General features: G+C 51.6%; 8 protein-coding genes across 8 annotated transcripts; 5 read left to right on the top strand and 3 right to left on the bottom strand.

Annotated features, from left to right (window-relative positions):
- Positions 1–174: 174 nt before the first annotated feature.
- On the bottom strand, positions 175–2,772 carry Asppvi_007190 (threonine/serine exporter family protein; the record flags this gene model as incomplete). Its single annotated transcript, XM_043303082.1, has 1 exon — positions 175–2,772. One exon carries the CDS (start codon positions 2,770–2,772, stop codon positions 175–177), a length of 2,598 nt encoding a protein of 865 aa, XP_043159017.1.
- Positions 2,773–4,337: 1,565 nt separating this feature from the next.
- On the top strand, positions 4,338–6,715 carry Asppvi_007191 (glycoside hydrolase family 55 protein; the record flags this gene model as incomplete). Its single annotated transcript, XM_043303083.1, has 2 exons — positions 4,338–5,033; positions 5,084–6,715. The coding sequence occupies 2 exons, from the start codon at positions 4,338–4,340 to the stop codon at positions 6,713–6,715; spliced, it is 2,328 nt and encodes a 775-aa protein (XP_043159018.1).
- Positions 6,716–7,853: 1,138 nt separating this feature from the next.
- Positions 7,854–8,462, top strand: Asppvi_007192 (putative GPI anchored protein; the record flags this gene model as incomplete). The annotated part of the gene is made up of 1 exon (XM_043303084.1): positions 7,854–8,462. The coding sequence occupies one exon, from the start codon at positions 7,854–7,856 to the stop codon at positions 8,460–8,462; it is 609 nt and encodes a 202-aa protein (XP_043159019.1).
- A 142-nt stretch (positions 8,463–8,604) lies between these two features.
- Positions 8,605–10,536, bottom strand: Asppvi_007193 (putative GABA permease (Uga4); the record flags this gene model as incomplete). The annotated part of the gene is made up of 8 exons (XM_043303085.1): positions 8,605–8,768; positions 8,808–9,192; positions 9,239–9,325; positions 9,371–9,903; positions 9,953–10,100; positions 10,147–10,194; positions 10,242–10,387; positions 10,437–10,536. The coding sequence occupies 8 exons, from the start codon at positions 10,534–10,536 to the stop codon at positions 8,605–8,607; spliced, it is 1,611 nt and encodes a 536-aa protein (XP_043159020.1).
- A 1,636-nt stretch (positions 10,537–12,172) lies between these two features.
- Asppvi_007194 (aquaporin) lies at positions 12,173–13,237 on the bottom strand (the record flags this gene model as incomplete). The annotated part of the gene is made up of 3 exons (XM_043303086.1): positions 12,173–12,528; positions 12,576–12,876; positions 12,923–13,237. 3 exons carry the CDS (start codon positions 13,235–13,237, stop codon positions 12,173–12,175), a joined length of 972 nt encoding a protein of 323 aa, XP_043159021.1.
- A 3,970-nt stretch (positions 13,238–17,207) lies between these two features.
- On the top strand, positions 17,208–18,449 carry fhpA (flavohemoprotein; the record flags this gene model as incomplete). The annotated part of the gene is made up of 1 exon (XM_043303087.1): positions 17,208–18,449. One exon carries the CDS (start codon positions 17,208–17,210, stop codon positions 18,447–18,449), a length of 1,242 nt encoding a protein of 413 aa, XP_043159022.1.
- Positions 18,450–18,686: 237 nt separating this feature from the next.
- On the top strand, positions 18,687–19,161 carry Asppvi_007196 (RidA family protein; the record flags this gene model as incomplete). Its single annotated transcript, XM_043303088.1, has 2 exons — positions 18,687–18,798; positions 18,866–19,161. The coding sequence occupies 2 exons, from the start codon at positions 18,687–18,689 to the stop codon at positions 19,159–19,161; spliced, it is 408 nt and encodes a 135-aa protein (XP_043159023.1).
- A 194-nt stretch (positions 19,162–19,355) lies between these two features.
- Positions 19,356–21,469, top strand: Asppvi_007197 (Zn(II)2Cys6 transcription factor; the record flags this gene model as incomplete). The annotated part of the gene is made up of 5 exons (XM_043303089.1): positions 19,356–19,436; positions 19,492–20,223; positions 20,274–20,483; positions 20,532–20,659; positions 20,704–21,469. 5 exons carry the CDS (start codon positions 19,356–19,358, stop codon positions 21,467–21,469), a joined length of 1,917 nt encoding a protein of 638 aa, XP_043159024.1.
- Between the last annotated feature and the right edge of the window lie 3,781 nt (positions 21,470–25,250).

Here is a 25,250-nt window from a genome sequence, read left to right on the forward strand (position 1 = left end):
CTGAAATGTGGCACGCCGAGATCTCAAGCAGGGCCTCAGCTGGATGACTGGGGCAACTTTTCACGAGGCGGCGGGACGGGGATACTCGTGCATTGCGAGCGATATCTGCCGAGTTATTCTCTAAACCTGTCCTCCACCAAAGAACTGGCGGCCAATCCATACATATAGACAATGCTAAAAACTAAATAAGCCGCTCCGTCGCTTACCATACGGATACACCACCAACGCAGCGATAAACAGTCCAACCGTAATTCCAATCGCCACCTGGACCATCCCGACCGCCAGCGTCCATACCGACGAATTGGTGGACAGTCCCGCCCCCGGCTGCGATGTCCCGCTGGGGCTGCTAATATTGTGACGGATCTGATCGGCAGACGCCACGCCGGTAATCAGCGACCCGGACGCTGCCAGGCCCGAGGGGACCAGCACGAAGATAGCGGGGAGGATGGCCGTGGCGGCGTGTCCGTGCCATAGGCGACTGTACAGATTGCCCATGATGCCGATGGTGAAGGCGCCGACGGTGTTGGCGACCTGCGAGTTGGACCCCAGCTTCTTCGTGCTAAAGTAGTTGGTGATGTACCCGGACATGGCGATGGTCGTCATCACGGGTAACTGTTTCCACTTGCCCTGGTTGATGATGAGCAGCCACACGGTCATGAGGGCCACGAAGGGGAACCGCTGCACGTATGGGTTTTTGAAGGCCCCGGCTTTGGGACACTGGATGTCGGATACGGCGGACCCATCCATCAGTCCGTAGATGGTCGTCCCTACCGTGATGCCGTATCCAAGGAACAGGGAGTAGATGATCGCGTAGACTATTCGGATCGATCCCGCGATAATCTGGTGAGACTGCAGCTCGAGACTGCTGCATAGCACCAGGAAGCCGGGCAGGATAAGCGCAATGGAGGATTGGGCAATGGCAGAGAAACAGAAGAGAAACTGGCGTTTGCCGTCGATGACGGCCTTTGGAATGCTCCCAAAGGCGCGGGCCAGAAACGAGGTTAGCACCGCGGCCGTCACCTCAAAGACGTTCGAATAGAGTGCTGAGCGTGGTGCGAGGACTTGTTGCATGAGTCCGAGCAGACAGCCGTTGATGAAAATGATGGGCATGTCGATCGGCCGAGCATTGAACGCAAACGGTCCTACAGTCGCAGACGCCAACCCGTACACCAACACGACAACCCACTTGTTGAATCGTGGTGGCTTCTTTTCGATCTCCTCCAGTTCCTGGATGGCCTCTTCCACCCCGATCACGTCATGTACTACATTCTTGTAGATTCGATGAGTGTTGGCCAACTTTTGCAGGTTGATTCCCTGAGCCACCCGAACCAGCTTCACCTCGGTCGTCCTCGTCGACGGATCGTCAAATGACATGATCATGCACCCGGGAAAATACAGAAATTGACTGTCCACCTCGAGAACCTTAGCCGTCATCTGCATGTACTCTTCGAGCCGATGTGTCGGGGCGCCAAACGACATCAGCGCTTTGCACAGCTGCATAATGTACCGCTGGCGCGCAATGATCTCCGCGATTTGCACCGTCACCTGGATTTCGTCCTCCAGCCGCATGCCTCCTCCCCGTTGGGGCTGTTGTCCACCAAGGCGCTTTGACGCGGCGGAAAGCACCTCGCTAGACACAGGAGTGCTCGCGCCACTCATGCTGCCCGAAGCGCCAACCAGGGTCGACGTGGAGCGAGTATGCTGTTTATTCTTGTACCACTTTAACTTTTCTTTCTTTGGAGTTGTGGTCCCTGAGGTCCCGGTGTCCGAGGGCGATCGTTGTCCGGCTTGCCCGGCTTGCCCACCTTGCCCGCCTCCTTGTTGCATGCCACCATTCAGCTTCATCAGCTGCGCCAGGACACCCCCACCACCGGCTCGATACCGCAGCCCCGACTCGAGTGCATTGTCCCCCTGACCGCCCCGGCCGCCCTGCGTATCGGTGTGTGGGTATGGATTCCCACGCGTACTGCGCCGATTGCCGGACTGGTCCTGCGTCAGCTCACGGACCAGGCGGTGCGCTTCAGACGTGGATGTGGCTTGATGTGTCTTCTTTTCCTCGTGAGTCTTGTGCTTGTTGTCAGTCAAATCTCCCAGAGGCGCGTTGCCGCCTGATGCCCATTCGTTGTGGTAGACACCAGGTCCTAGGTCATCCCCACCTCGTTCAGGGCGCCCCAGCCGATCACTCCACCGGGACAACTTGCCGTGCACCGTGTCTCGCAGCCATCGCAGTTTGTCCTTGGCTGTGCGACTGACATCGCCGAGGGCTGCTGCTGCGCCAATGCCTGCCGGTTTCTTCTCCACAGGGGTCTTTTCCGCTTGCTGAAGGTCTTCTCCCGTTGTCCGCTCCTGAAGAGGGGTTTCTGTGATGTCTAGCGAACCATGGATGTAGGGCGTGGACATGAGATGTGGCTGGCCTTGGCGTTGCGCTTGGTCACGCTGACCTTTTTGCTTTTCCTGAATCGAGCCTTCATCTTCGCTGCTTTCGGGACCAGCAGGCTCTGGGTAGTCGACACTGAGAGCGGACCGGAAGCGAACCCGCTGTCTCCTCTGTGATGCTTCTCCGTTTTCTCCGTCTGTCGGGGTAGTCTCTATAGTGGGAACTTCTTGGTTGTCTTCATCCTGGCTCGGCTGTTCAGGCGACCGTGGACTCCCTGGCGGAGCCGGCGGTGATCCTGGGCTTTCAGGACTGCCGGAATCTTTGGCATTTTCTGATTCGGGTTGACTTTGATAGGTTTCGGCGGAACTCTCACTCTCTTGTCTGGAGTCGGACATATGGCTATCTCAGGATGACAAGCCGCGATCGGTTACGTCTAGCTCTTGTTAGAAGCGTCGCAGAGACTTGGCTATGTACGTACACTGGAAGGAAGTAGGAACACTTAGAAGGATATACGTACAATGCAGCTTGATCTTGTATCCTACTCAGAGTAGCAGAGGCAAGCAGGGAAGATGCCACAAAGCCAGCGCAAGGAAGAAAGATGGCATGGTTCGCCATGGATGTGGCTAGTCGCCTGTGACTTCACCTATGCATAGCGTTGGCCACATGAGCTTCGTCTGCTCGACGTCATGAACCAACGGGTCTCATCACCTGTCAGAGAATAAAGTGACAGTCGCTATGATGTTCCCCAGGAGTAGACCTTCCCGAGCAACGGGTAAGAACCATCATGGCTTTTGTTAGAGTGATTGTCTTTTGACATGTTGTCGGCCTAGGCGGTTGCATTGAATAATGGCCTGAAGAGCAATAGGATTCTTGACTTCGGTAGTTTGTTGACGTTGTTACGTCGATGAGGCCCAGCAACGGAGGGAACTCCCGAGCCCGCGAACGAACCATGGTCGACACCAGACTTCCGTCCGTCGAGATTTAGATACACATTTCATCTTATTCCACATGAAACTAATCGTATTTCCATGAGAAACTTCACGTGCGCGTATATCAATTGTACTGTATTGGATTGCGGCAAGCCACTTTAATGTTGAAAATTCATGTTGCGGTGCTAGCTAGATTGCAATCCACAGTACACTAATGACAAGACTCGTTTGTCCCGCGATCTAGTCAGGGACAAAGCATCCTTTCACCAACTCAACATATAGAGGAATGAATTCACACATCTCTTCAGAACAGGCCTGCAAGCTGAAGAATCAGCATCGAATCAGGCAATCTGACCATGTCCGTGAGCTTTCCCAATTGGGACACGAAATCAGCCCCTGACAATATACGCTAGTCCGGAAGGGAAATGTATTTACAGTATTTATCACTCAAGTCCTCAGGAACTAGAGCTCTACACGGTATTACGCTGTAAGCCCCTGATCCCATTTAGGATTCAGGTCCAATTTCCTCATCATTCATCAAGCCTGGCAATTTTTCAAAGGATCCACTGATCCTATGATCAGTAATCAACCTAATAGGGGTTCTCCTCTGCCGTCTGCTAGCCAGAATGACCGCTGTCGACAGACACCACTTCCCTCATTGGGACGCATCTCATTTGTAAGCGTTTACGGCAGCGTTTCAAATCGGGGCCAATTCGGCGCCGTCTCACTATATCGTCCTAGTACTGACGCTGACCTTTCTCTCTTAGGAAATTCCTATCGGTGTTGTCTTACATGTGGTGTAACCTGGTCATTTAAGCCCGGTCTTTCTGCACGATGATTGTTCAGCCTCGGGGTAGCTGAATCCCATTGCTTTATACAAATCAGCACCCTTTTGATCGTGGTGCTGGGAGACAATGGAGCTAGAGATCGGGGTTATATATTAGCGATGTGTCGTGTCCTTGAATCGATGGTAAGGCCCTCACTTCCCCAATTCATTTGTTTCTGCTTACAGTCATCATCGTCTTGCTAGCATGCGTGGTCTCCTCTCCTTGACCGCGCTGGCCAGCACACTGGCTATGGCCTCATCTGCAGCTGTCGGGGCTCGTGCTCCTTCCTGCCCCGGTCCTGTCAAGAGCTCTCCAACTACATACTGGCTCGCTCAACAGGACCACACCGGAAATCCGCGCGGATATGCCCCTAATGCGGGAGGGAACTACAACTATCCCGTCTGGCGTAATGTCCTGGACTACTCTGCGAAAAATGACGGCTCCGGCGACCAGACTGCCAGCTTGCAAAAAGCCATCAACGACAATGGCAGCGGTGGAAGCCGTGAAAGCTCCGGCGTCACTAGGTACCCGGCTCAGGTCTATCTTCCGAGTGGTACCTACCAGCTGGGGAGCACACTCAACCTCCGAGTTGGCACGCTCATTGTCGGAGACCCAATTAACCCGCCTGTGATCAAGGCGGCGGCCGGGTTCAACGGCAATACGCTCGTGAATGGATACGACTCCAAGAACGGTCCCCCGGAGACCAGCTTCATGACGCTCATGAAGAACGTGGTGTTGGACACCACTGCTCTGCGACCTGATACTCAGATTACGGCTCTGCAGTGGGGTGTGGCGCAGGGTTCGGGTCTGACCAACGTCAAGATCAACATGCCGAATTATTCCACCGGTCATACTGGTATTCACGTCCAGGGGGGGTCTACTATCGCCATAACCGATGTGGTGGGTTCCTGTCTTCTGTGCTGTGGTGATCGTGCAGCTAACGATTATAGCAAATCAATGGAGGTGTCGTTGGTATCGACAATTCCAACCAGCAGGTCAACTTCAAGAACATCCATTTCAACGGCTGCACAACCGCGTTCAAAGCGTCCGGTGGCCACACTGCTCTGCTTCAAGGCGCTACATTTGAGAATTGCGGAGTAGGCATTGACATGACTAGCAACGGACTGGGGAGCTTGGTGCTGCTGGACTCCGCCTCTGTCAACTCGGGGACTACGATCAAGTTCCACGACTCGTCCAATGACGGCGGCAACCGCAACAGCCAGATCTTGATCGAGAATTTGTCCCATGACAACGGAAACCCCATTGCCCAAGACAGCAACGGCAACGTCAAACTGGCCAGCACATCTCATGTCGACACCTGGGTCTGGGGGAACGTCACTCCAGGCCAATACGAAACGGGAACCAGCTTCAGCACCAGCCGTCCCGGCGTACTGCTGTCCGGAGGGAAGTTCTTTACGAAAGCCCAGCCGACCTATGCCGAGTACGCCAGCGACCAGATCGTCAACGTCAAGGCCGTCGCAGGCCACGCCGTCAAAGGCGACGGATACACCGACGACTCTGCTTCCCTCAACGCCATTCTGGCCGATAACGCGGCCAACTGTAAGATCAGCTACTTCCCATACGGTGTGTACATAGTCAAGGACACGCTGGTCATTCCGCCGGGCTCTCGGATCGTCGGAGAGGCTTGGTCGGTGATTTCCGGCGCGGGCAACGCCTTCAAGGATGCCCGCAATCCCAAGGCTGTGGTCCGGATCGGCAACCCGGGTGACGTTGGCGTTGCAGAGATCCAAGACATGCGGTTCAGCGTGTCGGAGATTCTCCCGGGAGCCAAGATCGTCGAAATCAATATGGCCGGCAGCGCTCCGGGCGACGTGGGCTTGTGGAACACGATTATCACTGTCGGCGGCACAGCCGAAACGAGCGTCTCTACCAAGTGCACGAACCAGGACACCTCCCAGTGCATGGCGGCCTACATGGTGATGCATCTGACCAAGAGCTCGTCGGCCTATATCGAGAACTTCTGGGGTTGGACAGCGGACCACAACCTGGACGGCGGGTCGGGATACACCGTCATCTCAACAGGCCGCGGAGTGCTGGTCGAGTCGACCAAGGGGACATGGCTGACGGGTACTGGCTCGGAACACCACTGGTTATATAACTACAATTTCCACAACGCGCAGAACGTCTATGCGGGTCTACTCCAGTCTGAGAGTCCGTACATGCAGGGCAGCGGCGCGACTCAGACAGCGCCGGCGCCGTGGACAGCGGACTCTGCGGTTGGTGATCCGGACTTCTCCTGGTGCGCCTCCGGCGACCAGAAGTGCCGAACCTCGCTGGCGACCAACGTCGACGGCGGCAAGGACGTGCTGCTGTACAATTCCGCGGCGTGGGCGTTCTTCAACGGTCAGTGGACCGGAAATTACGGCACTCAGTGCAGTGGAAACTGCCAGAGCAACATGATGCGGGTGAGCAACAACCCAGTGAATCTGGTGTGGTACTCGATCAGCACGCGCAAGACCAACGTGATGGTGTTGGACGGACAGTCGAATCCGACCGAGTATAACCACCCGGGAGGATGGGAGGCCATCATTCAAGCATACCGGCAGTTTGCTAGTCATTGATCTTCTGTATCTAGCGTTGGTCTGGAGTACATAATCATCTAAATGTAGTAATATTTTACTTCATCTGAGCCATGGCACGAATCGATCATCACCGCCACATCGGCGCCGATTGCCACACCTCGGCAGTCCTACTGGTTCTAAGAAAAACGAAGTAACTACAGTTACGGAGTACCCCAGGACCCAACATCATTGCCTTGTAACTAGCTTACTTGATCACTTGTAAAATTGGTGATACGCAATGCACCACGACCCAGCATACGTCATCGTCTTGGCATCAGGCAGCACAATACCTACCATTCAAGTAACACAAACAGGTCTTACAGGCTTACAGCCTTGCTTGACATGGCACAAACCTGGGCAGTCTCACTAAGCCGATGATCTATGGATCAGCCCACGTCAGAGCCATTCACATTGCTTATTCACTGCGCCCCCACACCGCTATTCCTGGCATGGCTAAACAAAGCGTACGCAGTGGATCCGTGGCTTGGTTCTGGAAAATACTTTACGATTCAGTCAATACAGCCCTGTCGTGTGCCGCGCCATTAATCAAGTACCTAAACTTGGAGACAAGACACTAGTCAGTAGTAGCCGACGATAGATTAATTATGATGTATTCAGCTTGGCCTGTATGCATTGCAAGCATTTTACATCCTCAACGTCAACGTCAACACAGAAAATGAAACTGTGTAGACCGCCCCTGACCCTGACCCTGACACAGTGGACCGAGGATGAATCATGCTGGATATTGCGATTGGCAGATCCTCATCCGATCGACCCGTGGACGTCGTCATGCCATGTTTTTGACTGGTTACGGAGGTAGACTGTGGATGGAATTGCATATTGTGATTGCACCTCCACACCGTAGTACCTGTACACAGTAGTGCATGTATGTATCGCCACGCAGTCACTGCGCCTTGTGGAGCAGACCCAGGGGCCAGTATGGAGTACCTGGTGTCTGACTCGGGATCTATTTATGGTGTATTGCGTTGGCAGTGTAACGACGCATATAAAGAAGTCGATCCCTAACCTTCGTTCATTGTCCATCTCCATCATACAGAGTACACTCATAACTCCTCCACTCACACTTGCCATCACATAAACCAACCAAACCAATCAAGAACAAACAAGAACAAGCAAAATGCAACTCATCCACCTCACTGCCCTCCTCCTGGCGACCTCCGCCTACGCCCAGAATAACAACAACAACGCAATCGACTCTCTCGTCTCAGCAGCCAACAACGTTGCCTCTGACGGCCAAAACGTCGCCTCCAACGTGGCCGCCGACGCGACCTCCATCGCCTCCGCCGTCCAGACCGGCGGCGCGGCAGCTGTCTCCTCCATCACCTCCGAGGGCGCCTCCGCCGCCTCAAACGCCCAGTCCTGGGCCACCTCCGTCGCGTCCGACGCACAGTCCCGCGCCTCCGATGCCGCAAGCAAGGCTTCCTCCGCCTGGAGCGATCAACTGACGACCCTGACGGGAACGAATGGAACTCCCACTGCGACTGAGACGCGCTCGGCGAGTCACACAGGTAGCAACAGCAGCAGCTCAACCACTGCGACGCTGACGGATACTACTACCTCGACGAGTGGGTCGATGACTACTACCATGACCCGAACGAGCACCAGCACCGGTGCTGCCGGGTCGTCGACCTCGTCGTCTCAAGGGGCGGGTGCGCAGGCGACGCCCTTCCTGGGGGCGGGGCTTGTGGGTGTTGCTGGTGTGCTGGGTGTTATGGCTGCCCTGTAGATGGGTTTAGGATGATTGAGGATTGAGGTGGAGATGAATGATTCGCTGATCACGTTATGTCTATATACCTGGACCTGTACATGTACTCTGAATGATCAAGACCAAAATGACAATATCTGCATTTATGAATACAAACATGCACTTAGTTGCCCTTTTCTGGCGGCGAGGATACAACCTCCTCTGACGAATCGATGGTCATCTTCGGGCCTGTGTACCATTTCCGCGCAAACAGGAAATAATACGTCATGCACGCAATCCACACAAATCCGTTGATTACAATCGTGTAGTTCATCGTCGACGCTGTAGCTGTTAGCATGATTCGTAGTCCGCAAAGACAGAACTTACGAGTAGGATTCGGTCCCCCGCTCGGGAACATCGACAGCAACAGCCCAAACACCAACCACAGGACCGCCACAATGGCAATCGGCCGGCTCAGCTTTCCCGTGTAGAACTCGCCCGGCCGGAAGTGCTTCTTGCTCCAGATCACCCGGCATAGAATCGGGGTTCCCCAGGCGACGTAGTTGCTCGCCACGAACAGGGAGAACAGCGCGTTGGCTGCGATCGAGTTGATCAGGCACAGCAGGCCGGCGACGATGCACACGGCGACGAACCCGACGATTGCCCGGACTGGCTGGTACCGGATGCGTTTGCTGATGTGGCGGAAGTAGCCGGAGAAGGGGAGGGCGCCGTCGCGGGAGAATGCCCATGCTTGGCGGGATGCAGCGACGATCTGTTCATCAGTACCTCTGCATGCTTTGCAAAGATTGAGAGCTTACCAAACTCAATCCGACCAGGAATTGAATGACAATCAGCACACCTGTAAAGCCAAGAGCACCTTTCTTGCCGAGAGCGTCATAGTAGATCTAGGCTGTCAGTTTGCTTCAGCACGTCTGAAGGGCTAAACGTACCTGGGCCATGGGCTGCCCGAACTGCGTGCCCATCGTCTTACTAACATCCGGGTCCATCGTCGCGGCAATCACGGACAGGACCAAAAATCCCAGGAAGGTGGCGCAACCCGAGGACCAGATGATCCCCAGGGGCACCGCCTTGGCCGCATGCAGCGCTTCCTCGCTCATATGCACGCACGAGTCGAAGAAGCCGATCGACCAGATCGGGGCCAGGAACGACAGCACAAACGCCCAGCCCGTCGGCCACGTCGTGAGGTTCTCCACGTCCCCGAAGACATACGAGGCTGAGTTGAGGGACTGGCCGCGGTTGATCTTGCCGACGGGAAGAGCCACCACCGTTGCAATTATCATCGCCACGTTGACGAATATCGAGAACGTTTGGATCTTGTTCATGATCGGCCCGGCGAACACCGCGCACACGGCGTGCACGAGAATCACCCCGACATAAACCCCGTAGATGGTCCCGTTGGATGCGGACCATTCTCCGTCACGCGAAATCGAGATGCACGCGAGCAGCAGCAGCGAGAGTGTGTCTGTACCTGTCAGCGACGCCTCGTTATGGAGCGGTGGACATGGACATACAGTCAACCGAGCACATCCCACCAATCAACCCAAGGGTGTTGCTGTATCCGACCAAGAAGCTCAGCGGGTTCTTGTACTTCTCACCCGCAAAGTAATGTGTCCACCAGTATAGACCGCCGGCCGTAGGCATCGCGGACGCCATATCCGCCTGTTGTCATTAATACGGTGCGCAATCGACGACATCAAGGACATACCATCGCAAGACCGACAAAGAAGATGAGGATACTCGCGGTAAACCATCCCTATCGCTATTAGTCGCGTCCAAAAGGGAAGAAAGAAAGTAACGAACCCAAACCATCCCGACTGGCCCAGCTGGAAGTGAAAACGCAATCGTGGACGCAATCGAAGGAACCAGGCCCATAATACTGAACGCGACCGCAAAGATTTCTAGTGTCGAATACTGTCGTCGCAGCTCCTGCTTGTAGCCCAACTCCGCTGTTGTAATCAGTATACTGCGCGTCAAACGTCAAAGCCTGCGACTTACCCAGGAGTTGCGTGTCGTCGACCACTTCTCGATGGCCGCCGGCGCCATGGTCAGCGCCTGTGGCATCAACGGTGGTCTGCGAGCGCATCTTCACGATCATCTTGGCGTCCAGGCAGTCTCAAATGACTGCAGAATCGATGATCATCAAGGATGGTGAGGAAAGACTGCAGAAGACGGGAAGAGGTCAACCCAGCGGGGACAATGGAGTTATCTGCATCGGGTCGGACCAGAAAATAGGTACCGCGCACTGTCTAGACTAGAGGGACATGGTGTGAGCACTTGCAAAGTCTAAAAACGACCGTCTGCAAGGACATTGGATGGGGCATTGGATGTGGAAGACCAAGACGAAAGGGGGTTATCCAGAATTCGAGGCAACTCCGATGGGGAATGGATCGGCAGACAGAAACGCGGGAGATGATCGTCGTGGACCATTCAGATGACATTATGGGGTCTGGCTTAGGCCTCCACAACTCCTCAGCTTCTGGCTGGCCATGGATGATGCAGCCATGCACTTTGCCGTCTCATAGGGCCCCCTAATCGGTAGTCCACAAATTCTTCTACTTATGGATAATGGTGCTAATCCTGGTACTGATATCCACAGATCTTGATAAGCAGAGTGAATTTCGAAGTTACTCTTACTCTGTATCGTCCGCCACTCCTCCAGTATGGTGGTGGTTCCATGGACCCGGAAGATCTCGCGTTCATCGGCCACGGGCGGGTGGCATCCGGTTGGACGGATGCCCCAAGTTCCATGGGCACGATCGTGGTCTGGCCGGCGTCGTCGGAACATCAGAGGGCGTGGTCTTGGGCTGAAGAGGACAGGAGTATTGCATTTCACAATGACCCTGTGGAGAGACACGGTCTTGGTTCATTTCATTTCATTGATCAATTAAATTGCCGAGAACGCTAGGCCTGCAGGCTGCAGTCTGCACCGAATCCTTCTAGTATCCTCCATAGCCGTTAATAGCCAGGTGCAGTCCTGCGATTACCAGAATTGACCTCATCTCCGAGATGCCAATTCTTCCATAGAAAATAGAAAAGAGCAGGATCAATGTAAAATGAAACGAAATGATGATGCTCGTGGTGCAGCGACTGTGTTCTCCAAGATTTGTGCGTAGTGGAGCGCTGGAGCTGGTGTGGATCCTGGAGTGCAGGCGTGTGCCGAGAGTCTGCTCGTTGTGTTCGTAGTGCGTACTCAACTCAAGATAGACGTGTTGCAGCATGACTAGGATGGTAGACTGTTGATAGCAATAGATCACTGAATGCTGATACTTCCAGATGATGAATACTTGAGTATTATCTACCACATTACGATGAGGCTAGTGATGCAGCGACATCTGAGGACATACTGCCACCCCTGAAAACGACTCTGCTCTGTACAAACTTGACGATAGGCTCGCAATATAATTTAATCTATCTCTACCGTATGCTTCCAATCGGATATTTCTCTGCGAATCAGATTCTGCTCAGGATCGAATGCTGTCCTCAAGGATGCGATGCAGCGACCGTCTAGCCTGCCAGATCAGGTAAGGATGATTCGGTATTTCTACACACTAGGGGGATCGCTTAGCGTACTATATTGTGGCTTTTCAACGCTTGATGGCTAGCTGATTCAGAACATACTACAACTTTCACATATTGCGTGTTTCCCTTGCTGTTGAATACCTCTCACCTGTCACGCAGAACTACCCTGCGTCAATATGCGATTTATCATCGACCCATCCCATCGACATCGATTAAACCTCTTCCGCTGCGCTGGGTTCCGCCGCGCTGACCGGTCCGGCTCCTTGATTTGCACCTCGAGGCGAATGGCTTCGTGGGCCAGCGGTCGAATCCGAAAAGGCAGCTGAGCCTCTGCCATTTTCGTCGACCGATCCATGTCCAAGCTTGGCCTCCCACTCGTTGAAGTCCTGGCCCGGATTGACGGACTCGTATTTGAACATCCTGAGGAAGGTGTAGAATCCACAGGCCAGCAGAGATCCGAGGAGTGGTCCGACCCAGTAGATCCAGTGATAACCAGGGAAGCTTCGGTTGATCACGTCTGGGCCGAGTGAGCGAGCGGGATTGAGCGAGCCTCCGGTAAAGAAGTCACCTGTTTTCATCAGCCTGAGCATCGCAGACGGATTGAAGTCTACATACCAACCATTTCCGTGACGAAGAAAGTAAGGCCGATACCGACCGGTGCAAGGAAGGTGGACTTGTGCTTCACGACGGCCAACATGATGATGACAAACACCAGTTGCGCTGTAAGGAACATCTCAATGAACAGACCCTGAGAGATGGAGGCGCCTCCACCTAGTCGAGTTCCGACGTTGAGGGGACCCGGGAACAGAGCGCTGACGACGCCTGCGGATGCGATGCCGGCTACAATCTGTGCACCGAAGACAAAGACGCCTCGAAGGGGCGGCATGCCTCCGACCAGACATAGTGCCAACGAGACCTGTTCTGTCAGAGCTGAGCTGCAGTTTGTACGTTAAAAGACTTACTACAGGGTTGAAGAGGCCTCCCGTCACCCGATAAAAGGCCCAGATGTTGACTGTCAAGGAGAAGCCGAAGCATAGGGCGGAAAAAAGAATGTTGGAGGTGTTGGGAGGGGCACCCTCCACCGGCTTAGGAGTGTTGGAGACCTGAGTTCCTGCAAAAGAGAAGAACAGGAAGAGGAACGTGCCGACAAACTCTCCGACCACAGCAATCAGGTTATTTCGAGTATTGTCAGCCAGACCCAGCATGGGAAGCTGACTCTGGCTGCGCCTGACGACGCGCCGGTCCTCTCCATTACGTCTACCTTTACCGAACAGCATTGTATCTTGCTTGATATGGTCGAAGACAGAGTACTAATTTCTGGGATAGGTGACTCTGGCCGTGCGATCAATACTAATGTATCCGCGACTCTCATTCTCTTATATGCTCGGCAGGACATATCTAACTTTGTTATGTCGATTACGACATGTACAATGTCATGACTATCTTGGCCTGTCCGTTGAGCTTGGCTTGTTCTTACATTTGCTCGCCAATCTTTGGGTCACGGCGGGAAACTCGCCATTTCCGGCCATCCGGGGTACCGTCAGAGATCCTACTAGCTGTAATCGTCAATGAACATAAGTGAGGTTCCGGAGAAGTCAGTAAAGTTCCAACGGTCGATCAGGGTCCAGACACTGGTTCGCTTAATCAATGCTGAACACCAGTCAGCACTTGGTAGAGTGGTCAATGAAAGGAGCGAATAGTATTCAGGAAGTTGACAATTTGAATTCACAGACAAGTCTGTCAGTCATATTGTCATTGACTCACTGGATGGCTGGCTTTATATTTGATTCCCATGATCTTATTATTCTTCCTTTGCGAACGACCCCACATCAGCATAAACAGCATAATGGAGGCTGAGTAATTGTGCACATTATGCTGGATCGAGGTACGACGGCGGACTATTCTATGATGTGGACTTTTACTATTTAACACTTCAACGTTGCGGGAATTATTGATCTAAGAATAATTGGTCTTTTGTATAGTGCGAATTGGTATATTTGGAACCAAGTAAGAGGGAGAGAAGGAGAGAGAAAAGTGTCTGCTCCCGTCCGAGGCTGGGAAAAAGAAAAACGTCGAGTTCGACTCAACAGCATACAACATACTCCTTTTTTTTTTTACACCTAGAAGCTCCTTTTCGGCTGCTTCTCAAACTTTCTAGGACTTCTGCGGCTTTGCGTCTGAAACACTTTCTAAAACAGCTGCAGCTTAAACGCTGGTTTGTCTCAGGGTTGGGGGATCGTCAGCTACGGAGATGCCAACGAGGTGTCGAGCCAACGGCGGCCTGATAGCTCCTGTATCTCGAGTTCATTTCTCGGCGTCAGCCTGAGTGGGTCTTTTTATGAACTTGTCAGATTGCCGGCTGTTCTCAATGCTTGGCCTGTACAGGGTTTTCACTACAACAACCACTAGGCTGCCACGCCAATCTGGTTATCAGCACTGCGAGCCCCTCTCATGGAATTTCTGGCATCTGAGCAATTGAGACTCGTCTCCGTTGAAATTAGTAATTTCTTACCAGCAAGGCAAAGTGATCCTGCAGTGTGACACAGAGACACTTATGGACCTGGGCCAAGGCTGCAGTGCAACCAGCCTGCATTGGAGTGGATGCCATGCCGGCAGTGTTCTGAAAGATACGCATGAAAGTTAATATTTTCCCTGATACCTCATCACGAGGAGATATTGCTTTTGCTGATGATTTGAAAACGATCAGGAGACGCCAATTGAGTGAATCTAGTACCTGGTCCTGCCGTTACTTTGGCTCTTGTTCCCTGTACTCAGCACATGTGGACTACTGGAATTCAAGCTCTTAATGGTATGCAGACCGGCAGCATGTTTAGGGCATCGCACAAGCCCTACACCATGTGCTGCAATGCAAGCAGCTATCTGCGGTTGCCCGCTTCGATGAAGCGGTCTGACCGTCCGAGAATGGCCTGCGGCCAGGCCAACATCATTTGGGAACACTACAAGTCCCAAACTGCCGTAGCTGTTGATCAGGTAGTGACCGCCATGGCGATGTTCGGCAAACAACCAAGATATAAGCGTATGATTAATCTGTTCTTGCATCGTCCCATTTCCAATCACTCGAAGATCTTGCCTGTGGGAGTTTGGCCCTGCTGAGTTGCATTGCTAGGGCACTGTACCCAGCAAATACGCGCCCCGCGGTTTCAGCCTTTCAGGCAAACCAGTCGAAGCAATTGATTGCATGTCCCCAGGTTCACGTAAGACCTATTTATGGTCCAATGTTCTTCCTCTTCTCGACCTCCCATCGCATCCCAACTTTGTTTATTCATGGCAGACAATCATGCCATTCAAGCGACGTAGCGGGAGAATCTGCTACATGACAAGAATTCTTGTATTTCACTTTGTTTTCATATTAACTGCGTGCCCACGGCAAAGTTTCGCGGATGCGGATGTATTCATCTTTCCACCACAGAATGGTTACACCGGCCAATACATATCGAATCTAGCTTTTACTGTCGGGCAGTCGATTGACATCAAGTGGAAAAGCGGCTGCGAAGAGTCCATCCAGCTTTGGTTAATGAAGGATTACAACGGTGGCGACTGCCAGTTTCAGCGTGATGCGCGGTGTAGTCAAATTGCAGGTGAGATTGTCCTGCACCGGACCTGGATCTCGGCCTAGCTGTTGACATGCAGCAGACGCTCCCAACAATGGCTCAATAGCATGGACTGTTAGTACCATGGGACTTTCTGGCCCCGGCGTCTACTATATGTATGGTTTATGCGGCGACCGTGGCTCGACCCGTTTCAGCTGTCACTATTTCAATATTTCGTCGAATCAAGTTTCAAGCTCGACAACTCCCCCCAAAACCACTACCTCTATCCCGACGCCGACGAAGCAGAGCAGTTTTATAGACCCTGCGACGTCGACATCGACGACACCTGGAACTGTGGTAGGGACGGCAAAAGCAACGACCCCGGTAGGCGCTATCATCGGAGGGGTGATTGGGGGTCTTTTGATTGTAGGATTGACGTTTGCAATTGGAACTGTATTACTGAGGAAAAGAGCAGCATCATCTCATCCAGGTGGATCTATGCCCCCGAAATGGAGAGGGGAGGCTGAGCTACCTTGTCCTGATTCAGTCCCAGGAGCAATCGATCATGAACAACAAAGCTCGAGGAATCAACCGCGTCCTCCGATTGAGCTGCCGTCTTGAACAGTTATCCAACCTTCGATTTTCATGTATTCTATGTCAACATGAACGCTGGGTTAGTATATACTGGTACATATAAGATGGTTGAGAGCCATGACTTGAAAACAAGTAGACGCAGGATATTGTAGACGCTAAGCTCAGTTTGGCAATAAGGGACGAGCACTTCGGCGCTAAGCTTTCTTCGGCTTCCACAGCCATATGCCCATGTCAGAATATCTTCCCATCCAATACCGTAGTTATCTGGACCAGCCTGAGGCGCTAACACATATATGAGACTATTAGGACCTTTCTAAGGGGCTCAATCTAAATATTACATTAATAACTATAGAGAATTGGTGCCTGGTAAGAATGCTAGCATATTCTACAAGTCACCCTCAGAAGATGAGCACATAAAGAGTTTAGAGTCCGCCGTAGCGGCCGTACTCGGAGCCGAGAAATTCCTGCGTCGCCGGTCCGAAAAATCTTCGCACTGGATCCGCTCGCAAGTGGCCTGACATTAGGTTATTCGGTTATTAATTGTTAGGTAAGTAACGGCAATTATTGGGTGAGACCAATCGAAAACGACGTAGAATAAGAAAGTTGAACTATGGGGCGATGGATACGGAGTAGCATGGAAGTAGACCATCTGGAGTCTGGAGAATGCCTGTGCAGTCGAGCAGTGCCGTGCAGGATTCACCTCTCGACTATTGGATAGCATCTTCTCGATAACGGTGATAAAGATGATCGACAGCTTCTTTGATAGCTGGTAGTGAACTGACTCTCAGCAAGAGTAGCGAGTGGTGGAGCCTGTTTGCTTATCTATTCCTGCACGCTGATTCCTCCGTTACCGAACTCGACTTTGCATGTTCCTGACCTTATACCAAAGCCTCCGCGGAGATGTCATTGCCCTCACTTCGGCTGCGGTAAAAAAAGAAAAAAAAGGGGACCACAGAAAATTTTCGATATGGCACGACCATACGGACCAGCAAGTGGCGCTGTGTATAAATACTGCAGTTTTGGACGTCGACTGTGCCTTTGATAGTTCTCAGAATAACCAATTTTCAAATTACTAGGTTCACAACACATTCAAGTGCATATCATGCCTCTAACACCAGAGCAAGTTCAAATCATCAAGGCCACCGTGCCTGTACTGGTAGAGCATGGAACAACCATCACAACAGTGTTCTACAAGAACATGCTAACTGCCCATCCCGAGCTGAATAATGTCTTCAACACCGCCCACCAGGTCAGTGGCCACCAGCCTCGTGCTCTGGCCGGCGCGCTCTTCGCCTATGCCTCCAACATCGACAACCTGGGCGCTCTTGGACCCGCGGTCGAGCTCATGTGCCACAAACACGCCTCGCTATACATCAAGCCTGACGACTACAAGATTGTCGGCAAGTTCCTGCTCGAAGCAATGGGCCAGGTCCTGGGCGATGCCCTCACCCCGGAAATCCTCGACGCCTGGGCCACCGCCTACTGGCAACTGGCCGACATCATGATCGGCCGCGAGGCCCAGCTCTACGAGCAAGCCGAAGGCTGGACCGACTTCCGCGACTTCACCGTCGCGCAGAAGGTCCCTGAATCCTCGGAAATCACCTCATTCTACCTGAAGCCGGTGGACGGCAAGCCTCTGCCCGCTTTCCGGCCGGGACAGTACATCTCCGTGCAGATCCACGTCCCCGAGCTCAACTACCTCCAGGCGCGCCAGTACTCTCTCAGCGACATGCCCCGGTCAGACTACTACCGCATCAGCGTGAAGAAGGAGGCTGGTCTGAACCCCGCCGAGCCCGGCGCAAAAGCGCACCCGGGCTACGTATCGAACATCCTGCACGACTTCATCAAGGAGGGCGACACCATCAAGGTCTCCCATCCGTACGGCGACTTCTTCCTCTCCGACGCCAAGGCCGCCAACCCCGTTGTTCTCATCTCAGCCGGCGTCGGTCTGACCCCCATGACATCGATCCTCAACACTCTGACCTCCGAGTCCCCGGAGCGCAAAGTCAGCTTCATCCACGGCGCTAGAAACGCACAGGCGCGCGCATTCAAGAACCACATCACCTCCCTCGAGAAGAAGCTGCCCAACCTCAAATCAACCTTTTTCACTAGCCACCCCACGGAGGAGGACAAGGAGGGCGAGGATTACCAGTACCGCGGCCGTGTGGATCTGGGCAAGTTGGACGGCAACCAGGATTTGTTCCTGGATGATGCCGCGACGGAATACTACGTCTGCGGACCCGACACGTTCATGACCGATATGCTGAGTGTCCTCAAATCCAAGGGCGTGAGCGAGGACCGGGTGAAGCTGGAGCTTTTTGGAACTGGCGGTGTTCCTCATTAATTTTTCGTAATACCTCATTGCATTGCATGTATATATCATAGATCATCCCTACTCACGATTTACGACTTAGATAACTTTTTATAAATATTTAGTTGTTCACAACATATATGACATCATCCATAGCAGAGTAGGCAGCGGAATACATATTCCGCTACAACCAATGCAACAATATAAAAGCCACCTCTTCTACTCAGTCCTCATCTATCCAGACTACAATACAACGTACAATCAAGCAAAATGTCCCACCTAACCTACTACAACTACGAAGGCGTTGGAAAAGCCAACCAATCCAAATTCAAATACAGCCAAGCTGTCCGCGTCGGCGACCGCATCGAATGCGCCGGACAGGGTATCACTCCCCCACCTTCCTCCCCAATACTCATACTCACTGGCCATACTGATCAATATGAAAATAGGAGGCTGGGACCCCAGCACAGGAAACATCCCCCGCGAAATCAACGCACAAATTGACCAAGCCTTCGCCAACGTGGACATGAATTTACGGAACGCAGGCGGCGAGGGCTGGAGCCAGGTGTACCGGGTGAACTCGTACCATGTTCCGATCAACAACGAGGCGCTGGACGCGATGGTGCGGAATTTCCATAAGTGGGTTCCGGGGCATGAGCCGATTTGGACGTGTGTGGGGGTGACGAGGTTGGGGGAGGATGATATGAGGATTGAGATTGAGGTTGTGGCTCATGTACCAAAGTGATATCGGTAGATAGAAATTCTATTAAGTGATGAGTTACAGGGATGGTGCTGGTGTATCTGTTCGTGTGGAAATAAGTGGTGATGAGATGGGGACAGACTTGATTAATAATGCGGAGTTTACTTGGCCGTCATGATATTGAGAATTTGAGTTCTACGGACAACGTCATCTTCAATTGATGAGTATTGTTGATGAAAATGCCACCAGCTGAAAAGAAACAATCCCGAGGGAAATATACCACCAAAGCATGCGAGGAATGTCGTCGTCGTCGAGCAAAGGTGTGACATGCATTAGTCCCTTAGACTCCATTATGCGATGATTCTGACTCGCTAGTGCGACGGCAAAAAACCATCCTGCTCTCGTTGTCTACAATGGAGTATCTCCTGTCAATACTCCTCAAATGAGGATGGTAGACGACCTGCATCCAAGTCCTACGTTGATCTGCTTCGGCAACGTATTGAATTTCTCGAGGAGTTTCTGGCCAAACGCGGCATCGATCCAGACGCGGAGAAGTCACTTGAAGAGGATGCTGCAGAAGTCTCATCATATATGGAGGCTCTATGCGATCAATTCAAGGGACGTCTTGCGCTCGATGAATCTCTTAATTTCGACGACGACGGCGAGATGCGATTCTTTGGGCCGACGAGTGGACGGCTCCAGTTCGTTGCCCAAGATGCCACGCCAGAGAAGGAATCAAAGGCATGCGTTGAACCTGAGCCCTTTGGATCAACGACATACGATGCTTTTATTCCCACAGAGCTGGAAAATCACTTGATCGATCTGTACTTCACCTGGGAGCAACCATGGTACCAGATCGTGGACGAGGATCTCTTCCGCGACAGCATGGCGAACAGAGGTCGCTACTTCACACCCCTGCTTCTGTACAGCATTCTCGCCATGGGGTCACGGTACTCCGACCGCGTCGAAACCCGTACCGACGCAAATGATCCCAACACGGCCGGTCGCTTCTTCTTCGAACAGGCCAAGACTCTACTTCATCGGGAAATGGAACGACCACGCCTGGCGACCATCCAGGCATTAGGCCTCATTGGGATGTTTTATATTGTAAGTTTGCTATATTTACTGGATGATGACTTACTCAACTTACTCTGCAGGCCACAGGCGCTGATGCAGCCGGGTGGCTGCACCACGGCATGGCGAACAGGCTGAGTCTTGACATGGGACTCAACCTGGACCCAGCTGCCTTCGACAGAGCAGTGAGTATGTGTCCCACGGAAATGCAACTCCGACGGCAGATTTACTGGACTCTATACTGTCACGATAAGCTCTCTGCGAGCTATACAGGGCGCGTCTGCTCCATGCTGGTTCGTCCTTCGTCCATGTCTGAACCCACAGTCGACTAATAGACGCAGGACGTCCAAGGCTCTGTCAACCTACCCAGTAATGCAGAGCCATCATCTCCCCGAGAGCAGGCCATTCTCTCCCTACAGACAGCTTTAATCCGCATCTGCCAAACCTACGAGAAGATCTTCCTGTCCTTGTACGTCTCCCACCACAACACAGCAACGAAACTGACAACAGCAGGTGGGCCCCCAAGCCTAGCCTGAACCAACGCCAACGACCCGCCTTTCTCAAATCCTGTCTTCTGGACCTAAAAACCTGGCTCTACGATCTCCCTCCAGAGCTCCGGATCGACCAGCCAAATCATCTTCCGCACGCATATACCCTGCACATGGTCTATCACACTGCTAGAATCCTCCTGGCCAAGCCATTCACAATAAGGCATCAATCTGCCTCCAGCGATGCAGACGCCAACGCAGAGGTACAAACGCAAGCACAATCCGTCTCCACAGACTCCGCCCGCGCCATCTGCACCATCGCCCAGAAATACCGCCAGCAGTTTGGCAGTTTCCATCTAAGCCCCATAACCGCGACGCATTGCACGCTCTCCGCGGCGACGGTGTTACTTGAGGACATCGATGGGGAGGACATTCTTCCGTCGCAGAAGAGCCGGCTCGAGGTATGTGTGGGTGTTCTCGAGGAGCTGGCGGGCTCGTGGCAGCCTGCACGGCATACTGGGAATAATCTGCGGCGGTTGTTGAGTGCGAGGTATAACCTGACGCTCCCAGGGGGGGAGAAAGCGGACCAGCTGCAGTCTCAGACTGGAGGTGATCTCTTTGCTCAGTCTATGGGGTTTGATATTGTGGACGGAGCGAATACGGAGTTTCTACCTCAGTATGAAGAAGGTCTGCCGTCGACGCTGGGGTTACCTCCTGCTTTGGACTCTCTACCAGTTGATTACGGGTTCTTTGATATGTTGAATCAGATGAATATGGATAGGATGTGGTAGACTGGGCGAATTCAGGTCCATTCACGCTCTTGGATACTCAGGTGGTTACGACAAAGAAGCTCTCGGACTAACCACAGTCAAGATACATAACCATATAATCTACTTGTACAAAAGATCAATATTGGATAATCTTGCAAGATTATATTGGCAACATGCACGGCTGTGCATCCAAATCCTGTGGTGAAGTGATCTTCTCATTCTTGTAATTTCCATGGTCGTCTACCGGTACAACAAAAACTGCCCTCAGTCATGTCATCTCTAATGTTTCATCGTACTTGAAGCATGCTTTCGAAGCCCAAGGAAACCTTAAAACTACAGCGTAATACGAGCCTGCTCATGGTGTACCACAATATCTCCAAGCCTCTCTGCCATCACACGAGAACAGGCGAGTTCATAAATAACTTCAACATACTCTTAAATCAATACTCATCGTGTAAATCTCTCCGATGCCGCAGAAAAAGCCCAAACAAGAGAATCCCAGAGCCGCATCCCTCCGCCCCACGCATGAGCCTCTCGAATCCGCTGTAGGGTGCTTTCAGACGAACGTCAACATGTGAGAGACGTCTCCTGTCTGCCCCTGGCGTGCAAGGCGGACCGAACAGCACATGGGATTTCAAATGGCTCCTTAGGCATTTTGATCGGATGCTGGTAAAAGTTGGTCAAATGGCAGTTGCTTAACTGAGCAGCAGATGATAAAGGTTCTGCTTCAAGTGCTTCACGGATTTCAAGGTACGTTGCCTCTTCTTTGATATGCGAATCAGGCCCGGCAAGATCAAATGAATGGTGGTGACTGGACAGTTTGCACTTTTCCTCCTGAAGCATTCAGCCACCTCCGTGCTGGGTACTGTAGTAAGCTCTTCACTCGTTCCTCATTTCAGGGCACACAGCGTCAACTCAGCCTTCAAAGTCAGCCTTGCGTAGACCCATTGTTTGTAACCCCTTCCACTCCGCTGCTTCCTTCAGGGCATTTCAACATGCTTGATAGGTTTGGGGTGTCCGTACGGGCGAGCACTAAAGGAACCAATTCACTTGACTGATTGAAGAACTATCTAGGAGGTCGACGTTACAGTAAGGGTGTCTGTTAGCCTGAAAGGCTACTCCGTAGTATTGACATGTTATGCCGCCAGTGTTCTGCATTTGACCAAATCTACCATACAAAGCATATTGGGTATTGGGTGGACACTGCATGGGCTTGACCCCAATGGTAAAATGCCACCTCCTCGACCCGACAGTCAACATTGGCTTGAAGGAACAGTAGCGGCCTCAGTTGTGTCGTTGCCGGGTCTAAGCTGCCCGGATAACGGCTGATAAAGTATGTTAGCCTCTGTAAATCAGTAGCGTAGAGTTAAGAAACCCTCATGCACATACCACAAGCCATACGTGCCCCTGAATTACCATTTGCTCTTGAAGCTGCATTGCCGCCTCTACCGAGATCGTCTGTACCCTCGTGAATAACTATCGATCTCTATTTTCTTTTTGTTAGCAAGGTAGATGATGATATATCTAGGCTCTTACTTACATCCAGTACAGAGTGCGGACCATGAAGCTGAGCAACATGATCTTCTATTCTAAGATGATAAGGCGACGTCTGAATGTCAATGTTTCCCAAGTCACCAACGTGACGCACTGCATCATTGGGTCCTCCGTGGTCTACATTTTCTGGATTGTCTATATTTATTCAAGAATTAGTAAGTGATCCCGGGAGGCTTTCACTTTTCTTCTGCAGCCACTGAGGAGGGTTGGATTGGTGATAGACATACAGTGACCACCCGCATCGGCACATTGGTTGCCGGTGTTTCCAAGCTCATGAATATGGATTCCATGACTTCCAAAGGGTGCGCCAGACAAGTTGCCCTCGATCTGAAGTATGTCGTCGCACTGCTGCAAGACTAGAGTTCCCGAAATTTGACCTTCGAATTCCGCGGCTTATCAGTCGATGAAGTTAGCATTAATCATACACATAGCCACGGCAGGCGTGGACTATTATGAAAGGGGAGTTGACTTTGAAGGCGTATTAAGAAATTTTTATAAAGCCAGAATAAAGAAGCAATTCATGGACTCCGCAAGAAAGGAAACCCATCTAACAAATGCACATTGAGAGGGAATGAAAAGTTCTTGTAGGGAGACATACTAGCGCGCAGGCAGTCGGATGACCTGGCTAAGACAGCAGGCAACAGGTAAAAGATAGTAAATAGCATATTAAAGATGGATTTGGAATTATGATCGTAAGTTGAATGGTCGGAAGATAGCAGATATAACTCTGGGCGAGAGTGGTAGTAATTGCTTGAAGGAAAAATTAGGCCTTTGATATCAGCATGGGAGGAAACCTTTATAATGGACCAATGGCCACTGACACAATCATTCATAATCATAGTTCCCCCGTGTATGTTGACTGATACTGTATGTATATGGGTCAAGGTTCAGATAGTTGTATTGAATTAGGCATTGAGGCTTGTACACTGCAAAACAAACTTTCTTTCTACAAGTAGACCACGAATCTGTACTACGTAGTGTCACTGCATGCAGATCTTCAGACTATCAGCAGAGTCTTGCATAAATATGACACGTCCTACGATGATCTCACCGCTGGTTTGAGAAGAAAGTCAGTGGAACGTTGAAGGTTACAGTAGTTATCGAATTCAGTGTGACCTCTCACTTTTCAGAGTTGATTCCCAGAAATAATAGACCAGCTCACCCCTGCTTCCGCGCATATTTGTTTAAGTCATTCTAACTAGTGAAATGGTGCATTGTCTATGACTAGGATAGATTTTAGTTCTAGCCATTATCCACAATGCTGGAGGTAGCTGAGCTATAATGCCTTTAAATACAGTGGCATCTGTAGAAGCATAGAAGACATACAAGAGAATGATCCCATCCTGTGCAGTCAGCTTACGTCAGGGTATCAGCCATTGACGGACGCTGGTAACGAATAAGAATTGTAAACGTGAAAGGACCATTGAAATAAAGAAGTAAATCTCCCATCAAGGGTGGTACTGTGTTGTAAATATAAGTGCGTAGTGCGGCCTTCTAGAGGATATAAATGAATGTGGTGTGTATAAAATGAGTGTGCACGCAGGCTGCGTGCGTAAAGGAGAACAGGTGGCAGCAACCTTGCCATATCGTCAGAGCTTCTCTGCTCTGTTTGGGCTGTTTGCTGAGAACATTCCATATGGTTCCATGCGGTTTACTGTATTATATGATGACTTATTTACTACCATTCATGCAAGAAGATACAACTTGGACAGGCATCGCTGGCCAGCTTGCCTTGGGTCTCTGAGGCACTCTCCATCAGTATTGAAGAATCATTGTGGGGCAGGCCCTTGTATATGGTTGTTTGATGGTATTCAATGGTGATGAATGATGATGATGATGCTACAGTAGAGTTACTGCGTAGCGAGGTAGACCTAGTCACACGGGATCCACCACATAGGGGTTCCCTATGTATACGGGTTGGTTCCTGGAACATACTATGGTGCCTTATCCAATCAAACTGTTTCGGTAGCTCGTCTTCTATGGAATCAACTTTCGTCATATGCAGCATATTCCGGAACTGTTCATAACCAGACACAGATAACGGCTTGGTTAGGCCGTCAGCGGGGTTATCGTTTCCATCAATCAATATAAAATAGACAAGGACCTGTTGAACCGCATCTTTGGCGAAGAGATACCTAATCGGTGGTTGGAATCCCTTCTTGTGTACGATATCAAACGCGTTGTCACTAGCCGTGTTTATCGGGGTCGACAGATCAACGTATCCAAACGTAGTGCTCCCAATAGTTTT

This window comes from Aspergillus pseudoviridinutans, assembly GCF_018340605.1.
Source record: "Aspergillus pseudoviridinutans IFM 55266 DNA, scaffold_5, whole genome shotgun sequence".
Taxonomy (NCBI): domain Eukaryota; kingdom Fungi; phylum Ascomycota; class Eurotiomycetes; order Eurotiales; family Aspergillaceae; genus Aspergillus; species Aspergillus pseudoviridinutans.